Source organism: Ammospiza nelsoni, chromosome 2 (genome assembly GCF_027579445.1).
Source record: "Ammospiza nelsoni isolate bAmmNel1 chromosome 2, bAmmNel1.pri, whole genome shotgun sequence".
NCBI classification, from domain to species: domain Eukaryota; kingdom Metazoa; phylum Chordata; class Aves; order Passeriformes; family Passerellidae; genus Ammospiza; species Ammospiza nelsoni.
In genome coordinates this window covers 57,361,181-57,371,656 of record NC_080634.1, presented here as the reverse complement: position 1 = coordinate 57,371,656, position 10,476 = coordinate 57,361,181, and the positions used below count along the sequence as shown (strand labels likewise).

The following is a 10,476-nucleotide window of genomic DNA, read 5'->3' as shown; positions in this document are numbered from 1 at the left end:
CCATAATAAGGAAAAATGCAGTTACTTCCATACATTATGAACATCAAAGCAAGATCTGATGTGAAATAAAGCCTTGTCAGAGTTGTGATTCTTCTTGAGTTTTGTAACTTGAATTATCCAATAAATAACTGGATGAGTTGCCTCTTTTTATTCTGGAACTGAAAATGCATTACCATAACTTCTCCTTGGGTGAGTATTGCAAAAGACGGAGTTCATTCTGGTTCAGTTCTTTTGCTCCTAGTCCTCTGCTGGCCTGGAGTTACTGTCACCTGTTAGCACGGCAGTGAGCTCTGCAGAGTGCTTAGCTCTGCACCTCTGTGTGCAGACACCAGCTAGGAGTATGTGTCACTGAACCTGGAAGCAGCTGCAAAATTTTGATAGATCATCCAAGATTTCTGCCACAGCTGATAAAATACTGCTTCTGGCCAAGGCAAGAAAGGGAGGAAGGGAAGAAAAAGCACTTGAACTCTGTGCTCTTTCTGCCCCCTGTACACACAGTGGCTCTTCAGTAGTCACAGGACCTGCTGCATGGATGCCATTTCCACCTACAAAGACATCTCCTAACTCCAGCAGACTCCCCAAAATTACCTCCCCCCCGGAAAGGATTTGCAACAATGTTTACAAGAGGATGTAATAGATCTTGGCAAAACTTTAACCTTAAAAACCCAAAGCTACTGTTCAGAGATAAGTACTGGCTGCAGGTCAGGAAACAAGACTTATATCCTTACTCAGTTGCTTGCTACAGGAAGGAAATTGGACAACTCTCTTTGTTGTGTAATTAATTAATTATAATTAATTAATTAATTAGAATTAATTCTTGCCCGAGCAAATGACTGTAAGACATTCAGATTACAACTACTACTGTATCTTCTCACTAGCAGTGACTTATCCTTCCAGTTTCAAAATGAAGATGGTTGTTACCTTATACATCAAAAGAAGAACTGTCACATGGCTGACAACATTGAAGGGCTTGTAGAAAGACTGAGGCAGCTGCAGCTGTTTTCTGGAGTCTGATACACAGCTGTATGGAGAACTTTAATTATCTGAATGTTTTATTGTCTGATTTCCTCTTGCCTGTGAAAACTTGTCTAACTGGGGTGGACTGTAAACCTGCTTGGATTTCTGTCTGATCACCAGTGCCACCACCCGGCTCTGACTGTCAGCACAAGGTGGTTGTAAACCCAACTCAAAATCTTAAAAACAATAGTTCTTGGAAATGACACGTGCACCTTTTCTTTATTTTGTTAGACACACAAGAAAAGATAACACTTGGCTACAACCAGACAAATTCCTAGTGAGCCCAATATAAACTCAGGTTTGTATAGGCTCAGCCTCATTCAATATCTGACTTACAATTGAAGAGACTGCACAAGGAATGCACTGTAGGATTCCAGCAGATATCCAGAGGTTTTGCTAAATCTCCAGAAACAGATTCCATCCTATTCAAAGTTTAAAATTAGGAGATTTCTTGCGAAAATCAGAATAAGACTTTTAACATAGGATCAAGGCCCTCTCTGAAAATCTGTGTTTAAAACTATAATGAAGCAAGGAAAAGGTACATAAGAAACGAGATAGAAGGAGCCAAGAAGTTTTAACAGATAAGCAGGACAAATAAATAATCCAGTTTGAGGCCAAATATAGCATCCTGGAAGAGTCAGGCCTTATGAATAGACATGAATTTGCTTTATTATAAATTTATCACATCCACGCAGTGACAATGGTACAATCTGATTTATTTCCCAGACCTTGTAAGCTCCACTGGTTGATACTTTGTAGTTGAAAAACATCAGGAGAGATGGTCTTGCCAAGAACGTCAGAGTCAGAAAATGAAAGCCTCTGCCAAGGCCAAGAGTTCAGAGGGTAGGAAATTTCCAAGATCAAATTTAGCAGGGGCTTAGAAAGCATCCCAGTACCTGTGGAGAAAATCACCCTGAGCTTTCCAGAATTCTTTTTGTTGAAGACTGGAAGAAAGAGCCCACTTTTTTTTTTTTTTTTTTTTTTTTTTTTTTTTTTTTTTTTTTTTTTTTTTATGGTAGATGAGTAAACAGGTTCAGCTGATGAATCAGAACAAAAAAACTGACTTTGGTCAGAACTTTTGGTCAGAACAAAAAAACTGACTTTGAAGCAGAGTGAGAATAATCCTTCAGTGGTGTCTATACTGCCTTACGTTGCATGTCTTACAGATGGTGAATTCTCTCTGCGTCACTTGTCTGCAGGAGTACCATCCTGGCTGTCTCTTGACAAACTACAGGTTGCTAAGGGGACCCTCAGGCTTATCTAACAACATAAAACTATTCACGGCACCCATTTGCAATATTAACAGGCTATTCCATCTCTTCTCCCAGTCATGCAGAAAAGACAATCCAGGGTCCTTCCCTGAAGGTGCTCTGGTGTATTTCCTGCAAGGATTCTGACATCTGTCCTAGCAAACAGGCCTTTGATGTGTGCACTCTCAGGTCTGGATAGGTGCAAGTTTTCTACAGAATACAGTATGAACATGAAAACACTAATGCATCATCTCTTCCTAACCAGTGAAGGCTGGTAGATGAAAGGCTCAATGAAAGCAAAAGGATTTGGTTTGCAAAAAATGATCTTTCACATAGCTAAGCTATAGAGCACCTTGCCACAGATGCTGCAAATAATGAAAATTTATATGGGCTCAAAAGGAGTTTTGGTAGGTTAAAGAAGAGAAACAAGAAGAAGGTTAGTTAGTAAATACACAGAAGCCACCTCTGCCTTGAGAAGTCACTGAGCTACAGATGGCTGTAGAATAGTATTCAAAAACCCTGTCATGATTTCTTGCCTACTGTATTCCAGACATCCATTCTGGACCTCCAGGTACTATCCTAGATGGATAAGGAACAGACGCTTTTTTATTCTTCTGATTCAGGGTCCCCTGGGATTGAGCACACACAGAAGTTTCATCAAAGCACAATCCCTCTTCACCTACCTATGAGTTGCCCAAGGTCACTTAGAATGTTGATGACAAAGCTACAAATAAAGCAGAATTGTCTCAGCACCTTGACTCATTCCAATGACTCAGTCCTGCCTGGACACAGAAAAGAAATAATTAACAAGCAATGAAGGCAGCACACCTGTAGTACAGCTCTAATTTGTCCTATTGCTCTTGCACACACCATTATTCTCTCCATATGTAAATGTGATCAGAAGTTATTTACATTTCAACATAAAAACTGCGTATCACATTTTGCCTAATTTCCACTAATAATGTTTATGAAGCCATAATATTACAGCAAGCAGTAATTTATGGTGAAAGACAGCCATTTAATAGAAACATGTGGTATCATGGAAATAATTCTGCTAAAATAAAACTGAGGAAACAGTTAACAATGTTACATTTTCAATATCAGGGTTCTGGATAACAACCAGCTGCTTGAATGCAAGAGAAGAAAAATATTTCAAGTTCAAGTTTCAGCCAGGTTGCTGGCAGGACTTTGGGGTCATGCACTGAGGTCACATTCCACCCAGCTTCTGAATGCCAGTTTTGCAATGTAAAATATTTAAATATAATCCTTATATCTCCTAGTTCATACTTCTGCTAAGAGAATGCAAATATATAGTAAATTCCACAGCCAGGGAGCCATGTGTATGAAATTCTCAGAAAGATGGACGTTTTCTGCTTGTGTAGCTGCTTTCCAATAAGCTGTTGTACGCTGTGTGTTTTACTAACCTGCTTTGCCTATGTGTGCTCTTCTTAGGGAACAGCTGTGTAGTCATTTTAATCTGACATAAATCTGGCCTGTCTCTAATACAGTTAGTCCCACCATTCTTGTTCCCAGCTGATCTGACTCACTGCCTCCCTCACTTATGTCCCTGAGCTGTAAATTGCATCAGGGATCACATCCTACTAAAAATGTAATCTCTCTCTCAGTTTGCTGAGTCAGGTTTAGCTTTGTGCTGTGTTTAATCTGATTGAACTCTGTCCTGTCCCTTCCCTGTGCCACCCACAGCATGCTAGAAAACAGATTAATTGTTTAAAAAATAGGTTTTTTTGATCCAGATCACCTCAGACATACAGTTCATTCAATAACACTTCAATCAATAAAAGCGTTAGCATAAAGAACAAGGGATTGGCCCTGAAAAATATCTGCCTCTTTTCCAGTAGCTGCTGGACACATGCTGGTTCAAATACACTGTTTTGGCACACAGAAGTACTTTCTCAGATGAAATATTAATAAACAAATTTACAAGTAGATATAAATCATAATCTTGCAAGCTTTTCAAATTGTGGCAGAGGATTTTGCTACTTTCTCATTCTTGGTTTATTCCCATATCTTTCTTCAGTGGACATCTGTTCACCATCAGACTCAGAAAACCAGCCTGTATTTACTTCATGATCTGCAATACCTGGCTACATAGGCATGTCCTAAATAAATCCTAGAATGAAACCAATCAGAACAGATTCAGTCAACAAAATGCTTCTTTTCATACAGTATTCTTTATATTAATGATCACAAATGTAAGATGAAAAAATTGAAACAGGTCTGAACATATGTATATGAGATTTCAAAACCTTAACAAAAAATTAGCCATTTTAAAGTTTTGTAGAAGGGTAATACTTCACATCTTTGTTGTGATCAAGAAGATGGTAGAGAGGAAGGGAAAATCTTAGCGTACTAACAAATAAAAATTTATTGCTTGTAAAAACATACTTTTTACATAATCATCATATAACATTTCTACATAATCATCTTTATATAACATTTTCATTTAATTGTATCCTGCTAATATAGTAAATAAGCATAATGAGCATATGGACTTTTTTTTTAAATTTAAAAATAAATCAATGGGTCACCTTCAAGACTTGTCACTAAACGCTGTTTGGTAAAAGGTACAGGAAAATGGTGTATATAGAAAGTAGAATGTTTTCACTGTTCAGGTAAAAAATTTTGTGTTGTTTTAAAGTATTGGACCAAAATGAGCTTCATGGGTGAGAAGGAATCCTTGATATGGCTTTTGTAAGATTGTTGTCTTAAAATGTAAATACAGACATGATATAACTCATATGTCTGGTGTTTCATCTGGAGATTAGGATACTCCTAATGGATGTCCTCATGCATTAGGATACTTAGGATACTCAGCTGTACTGGGGAGACAGATACAAATGAATGAACTTGGTTTACAAAAAGTCTTGTTCGCTTGGCAATTTGCTCAAGATTATTTATTATTATTGCTGTTATTTACCAATGTCAGTAATTCAGGGTATTATCACTGAAGGGGTATCAGGGAGAGCCAAAGGTGATACAGAGACTCCATCATCAGAAGGCATGAAAAGGCACTTTATTATTAGAAATCCACAGTTCTTATAGAAACAATGGGGGGGCCTAAGACCTGATTGGCCTTTAGTAATCTTCTCTCACCTATTGGTCAAGAAGGGACAACTCCTTGTAAACATCTTTGACAAACGGAGATTGCCTGCCAGGTGCAGAGGTTGAGATAATTGTTTTGATTCTTTCTCTGAGCTTTCTCGCAGCTTCTCAGGAAAATCCTGGGAGAGCTGTGTCTCTCTCTGTTCAGAGGATATGTGATTACCACAGGGTATGGGCTGACGTCACAGTTAAGCAGCAGGGCCAAATACTGGCAAAGGGCAGCCTTGCTTCTAGCACACCCAGACATTTGCTCCCGACATGCCCTTCATGCCAACAGTGGGACACATCTGATGCTGCATTGAGCCACTTCGGGCAGTTAAACCCCAGAAAACTGATCCCCGAAAATGTGATTAAGCTTCAGCCTGTTTGGCCCTGTGACTTTCATATGTAAATAAAAACACCTGTTCACAGATATTTTAAAGCCTTACCAAAATAATCCCCAAAACCAACCAAACAAAAACCCAAAACCAATTTGAAAGGTCTGCAAATAAAAAACTTCTTTCTCTGTTGTGATCAATAGGCTGAAGAACGGGAAAATCTGATGAACTTTACAGTTGCTTATAAAGAAAATGAAAGCTGAATTGTATTCTACATATCTCTGTAATTCATAAAAATGTGAGAATGAAGGTGTGAAAAATGTGTATTTTATTATTAGCTTTTTGAAAATATTAAAATGAATATTATATGTGTTGTGTTAGAAAGTAATGCTGTATTAGTTCTCTTAAGTAGTGTGTTAAATAGTTTTGGGTTATAAAAAATGTTAAAATAGAAACTATGCTGTGTAGGATACTTTTTTTAAAGAAAGGACTTGCAGTGAGATAGCAGCCACAGGACAACTAAATCTTTCAGAGAAAAAGAATTTATTGCTCTCTTATCAGAAGAAACGAACTTCTTCCCGCCTTGAAGGCGCTGTTTGGATTCAGAGGAAGAAGTTGACACTGACCAGACAGAATCCTGTGTTTGAATGGAATTTATGCATCATGTATGAAGTGTATGAATATGCAACAGGCTATTGCTTTTAAAGGTTAATCCTTTGTTAACGGGGGTCCTTTTTTCGGGCTCGTGTTGCCCAGAAAAGGTAAACGAACGTCCATAACTCTTTGTCTCTATTGTCTCACATTGTCCTAATTCAAATTGTCCAAATTATTATTACTCTAATTGTATTACTATTTTTATAACCATTTTATTTCTATTAAACTTTTAAAATTTTAAAAACAAGTGATTGGCGTTTTTTCACAAAGGTAAGTATTTGCCAGCAGAAATTTTTATTGTTTCTTTATCAGTCAGGAACTGTTATTCTGCCTGTGGAGTTCTGCTCAGCTAAGTTTGTAGCTTCCTTTTTAAAAAGTTCACGTGACACTTCAGAGTCAGACTCTTCGCAGGCCAGAAACAGTGGGCTAACCAAAGAAGGGCTACTTTTTAAATCCTGAACAAATCTGCAGTCAGAGACCGACTGGCTCCTTGACCTTCAAAAATCGAGTCGCATCTTGCTTGTTTTCAGCTGCCCCTCGTTTGCACAAAGGCCTTTTCTATTCCCGGTGCGCTCACAAGTCCCTGCGGGCTGAGAGGCCAGGATCCCAGGCACACAGCAGCACAGGGCACCGCTCCCTGTCGATCCTGCCTTGGAACCTCGCCCGCTTCCTCACCAGCGACGTCACCACCAGGCGCGCTCGCGCTCTCCGGTCACACCCCCGCCAAGGGCCTGCCAAAACCCGGCATCCCGAACCGCGATTGGCGGATCCGCTCCCGCCTGCCCCGGGGAGCCTCGCCGAGCGCCGGGGCTGCCATGGGCGAGCAGGCGGCTCAGCCGCGGCGGCCGGGGGTCGGCGTGGGGGTGGTGGTCACCAGCGCCGCGCACCCCGGCTGCGTCCTCCTGGGCAGGCGGAAAGGCGCGCTGGGCGCCGGCACCTACCAGCTCCCCGGAGGCCACCTGGAGTTCGGGTAGGAGCCCCGCGCCCTCCCTCCCTCTCCGCCCTGCCCTTGCCCGCCATGCCCTGAGGCGGCCGTGCGGTGCCGTGCCGTGCCTTCCCTTGCCTGCCGCCCGCAGGGAGAGCCTGGCGGAGTGCGCGGCGCGGGAGACGCTGGAGGAGGCGGCGCTGCCGCTGCGCCACGTGCGGTTCGCGTCGGCCGTGAACGCGGCGTGCCCGGCCCAGCGCTACCACTATGTCACCGTGCTCATGAAGGGCGAGGCCGAGCCGGGCGCCGAGCCGCGCAACCAGGAGCCCGACAAGAACGAGGGTGAGTAAGCATCTAGTTCCAAGCGCCGTGCCGCGGGCAGGGACACCTGCCACTAGGTCAGGTGGCTCCCAGATTCATCCGGCCTGGCCTTGAACGCTCCCAGGGATGCGGCATCCGCAGCTTCTCTGGTAAATGAAAAAGCTGCTCAGGCAAAATGACTCTGTCACCTGTCTTTGTATTGGTAGTTTCTATATGATCCATCTAGACTTGAAGAGGAAGAATTGTTATATCACAGAAAGAAAGAATATCCTGAGTTGGAAGGGACCTCCAAGCATCATTAAATCCCATTCCTGGCCCTGCACAGGGCAGCCTCAGCAATCCCGCCTTGTGCCTGAGTTGTCCAAACACTCCTTGAGCTCTGTCAGGCTGCACTATGGAGCCTATTCCAGTGCCCCACCACCTTTTCCAAACATCCGGCCTAAACCTCTCCTGCCACAGGGTCCTGTCTTAACTCTTTACTCAGATTTTTCTTCCTTTTTCTTTTTTTTTTTTTTTTTTTCCCTACAGGCTGGGAATGGGTCAGATGGGATGAATTTCCTCCAGCAGATCAACTGTTCTGGGCCTTACGCTGTTTAAGAGAGCAAGGCTACAATCCTTTTACAGAGGAGCTCGATCATCTAAAGGGGTACACGGGAAGTCACCAATTAGAGTAAAAACAAATTGTATGTTATGTAACAAACAAAAGGACAGACCTGCTATTTTGGTGTAAAAGAAAAAAAGATACGAAGTGCTCACCCTGCCCATGTGAAAATATTATCTTTTTCCCAAAGAAGAATATGCCAACTGTTTCAGTGCTTTTCCCATATTTCACATGACAGTTGTCTCTCATTCCAGACCCATTTCTAGGTTTAGTAGTTAATAATTAACTTTTTCTTTTACAGAAAACTCAGTGTTTTACCTAGTTAGTCTATTGATGACCAGCCATTTGGAAATCAGCACTAGCCCAGGAAGCTTACTCACTTAAAAGCAGTTGCAGCAAAACTTACTCATTCAAACCTGCTTTCCTGTAATTATTAGACCAATTTTAAAACTTGGCCTTGTCTCGTAGCTTCACTTATGAAGCTACTGTCATGAGCAAAGTTACATTTAATAGACAATGCCTTTTTGCCCTGCAGACAGCAGTATACACTTGAAAATCAAAAGAGTATTATAAATGTGAGAAGATTGTCATGACTTATTGCATGGAATGAAAATTCCCTGACCTTTCTTGCCAGCTATTTTCATAACAGAGTTCTGTTTAGAGCCTCATTTACATTGAATTTATCTGCAGAAATGTCTCGGATCTCTGCAATTTATCGGAGTTTGTTACTGAACTCTTGGAATGGAGAGGTGCCTGCTCTACTAGGCTGACACAAATCTCATTTATAAGTGTAGCTCCATGGCAAAAGTCATACTTAGTGGCTAAAAAGAGTTGTGAGTATTAAACTGCACACATGGGTGTAGTTCTGTATGGCTGACTATTGAGATTTGGTAAAATTGTGCATTTTCAGTTTGACTGATTAAATGACTGTGTTGTTAGTGAATGAAATTACAGTACCCAACAGTACATACAAAACCAAGAAGTTAATATTTTTAATTTTTCTAGAATCTGTAACTAATTTTGATTCTTTTCCAGCTGTTGTCACTAAGACATCAGTGATTAATTTTAAGATATAACTTTCAAATCACTGGTTGGCTCATTTTTTTTCTTGTCAGGCTTCTTTTATAGCATACCTCTTGTCTATTCCCTTTAGATATATTCATTGTACAAAAATGTTGTAAGGTTTCTTTAATTTCTTTTGAATAAAGTACAGGCACAATACTGAGAGATTAAAATTGCCTGGAATTATGAATTGACTCTCAGTTCTTAAAAGAAATCAGCTTGAGGGATTTAAGGCTCTTCCTTACTTTGAACATACATTTTTTTAAATGAAGATGGCTCTTCTTGCTGAGAAACAGAGTGATGAGGCATAAGGATGCTACTGCCCCTGGCAATCCTCCTAATTAGAGTTTGAAGTATTAATTATGTGCAACTTCCCTTAGGACAGACACCCGTTCTCTGAAGTGAAGAAAGAAGCAACGTTACACAGCAGTCTTGAAATGGGAAATTTCACCAAAAATTCCTTTGCTACTATAACTTTGTAAAAATCTTATTTTTCTATTCAAAAGTGGAGATTTGCTTCCTGCAAGCAACCTTATGTACACTGAAAATTATTCCATTCAGCTGTCAACAAAGAAGCTGTGGGAAGAGTTGACAGATGTCCTGCCCATCTGTCACAAAGAATAATGAAGAAAAAAAATTAAATTATTTAGTACAATTTTTTATTTTAGAAAACATCTAGGTCCTGATGAGAGAACAGGGACCAGTGTAAAATGGTCTGTCATGCAATAAATACTTTCTTGGCATATTTTGTTAATGGATATATACATTCTATTTCTTGTAAATACACAAATAGACACTGAAATGAGGACACAACAGTATCTCCATATGTCAGCATTTCTGTATCTTTTCAAAATGGACAGATTAAAAGACTACAGTGCATTACTGCAACCAGCTGTCAGCATTCCCCAACTTAAATAACTTTGTATGTATCACACATTTATATTTCCCACCCCTCCAGAAAACGTGGTTCTCAGTCAATTTTAGCTGCCGAGACTCAGTCCTTTCAACTAAGTCTTTACTTTGATTTTTGGTACTTTTGCTAAATAGGAAAATCTATTATGTTCATATCTAAGCCACCATATCATATCATGGTTCACTAAACTGCTTGTAACTTGACAGAATTCACCTAAAATGGCATTACAGTTAGCCAGCACTGAGAAGCATACTCCTGAACTGCACATAGTTTGAAGCACTGATGCAAAGGAA

At 40.5% G+C, this 10,476-nt stretch overlaps 1 protein-coding gene across 1 annotated transcript; it reads left to right on the top strand.

The window, feature by feature from the left end:
* The first annotated feature begins 7,144 nt into the window (after positions 1-7,144).
* On the top strand, positions 7,145-10,013 carry NUDT15 (nudix hydrolase 15). The gene is made up of 3 exons (XM_059466876.1): positions 7,145-7,331; positions 7,438-7,628; positions 8,136-10,013. The coding sequence occupies exons 1-3, from the start codon at positions 7,177-7,179 to the stop codon at positions 8,279-8,281; spliced, it is 492 nt and encodes a 163-aa protein (XP_059322859.1). The 5' UTR covers positions 7,145-7,176; the 3' UTR covers positions 8,282-10,013.
* The last annotated feature ends 463 nt before the right edge of the window (positions 10,014-10,476 follow it).

Coding starts and splice junctions, on each gene's coding strand:
- NUDT15 (XM_059466876.1), top strand. CDS start 7,177: ATGGGCGAGCAGGCGGCTCAGCCGCGGCGGCCGGGGGTCGGCGTGGGG. Junction 7,332..7,437: donor GGAGGCCACCTGGAGTTCGG/GTAGGAGCCCCG, acceptor TGCCGCCCGCAG/GGAGAGCCTGGCGGAGTGCG. Junction 7,629..8,135: donor GGAGCCCGACAAGAACGAGG/GTGAGTAAGCAT, acceptor TTTTCCCTACAG/GCTGGGAATGGGTCAGATGG.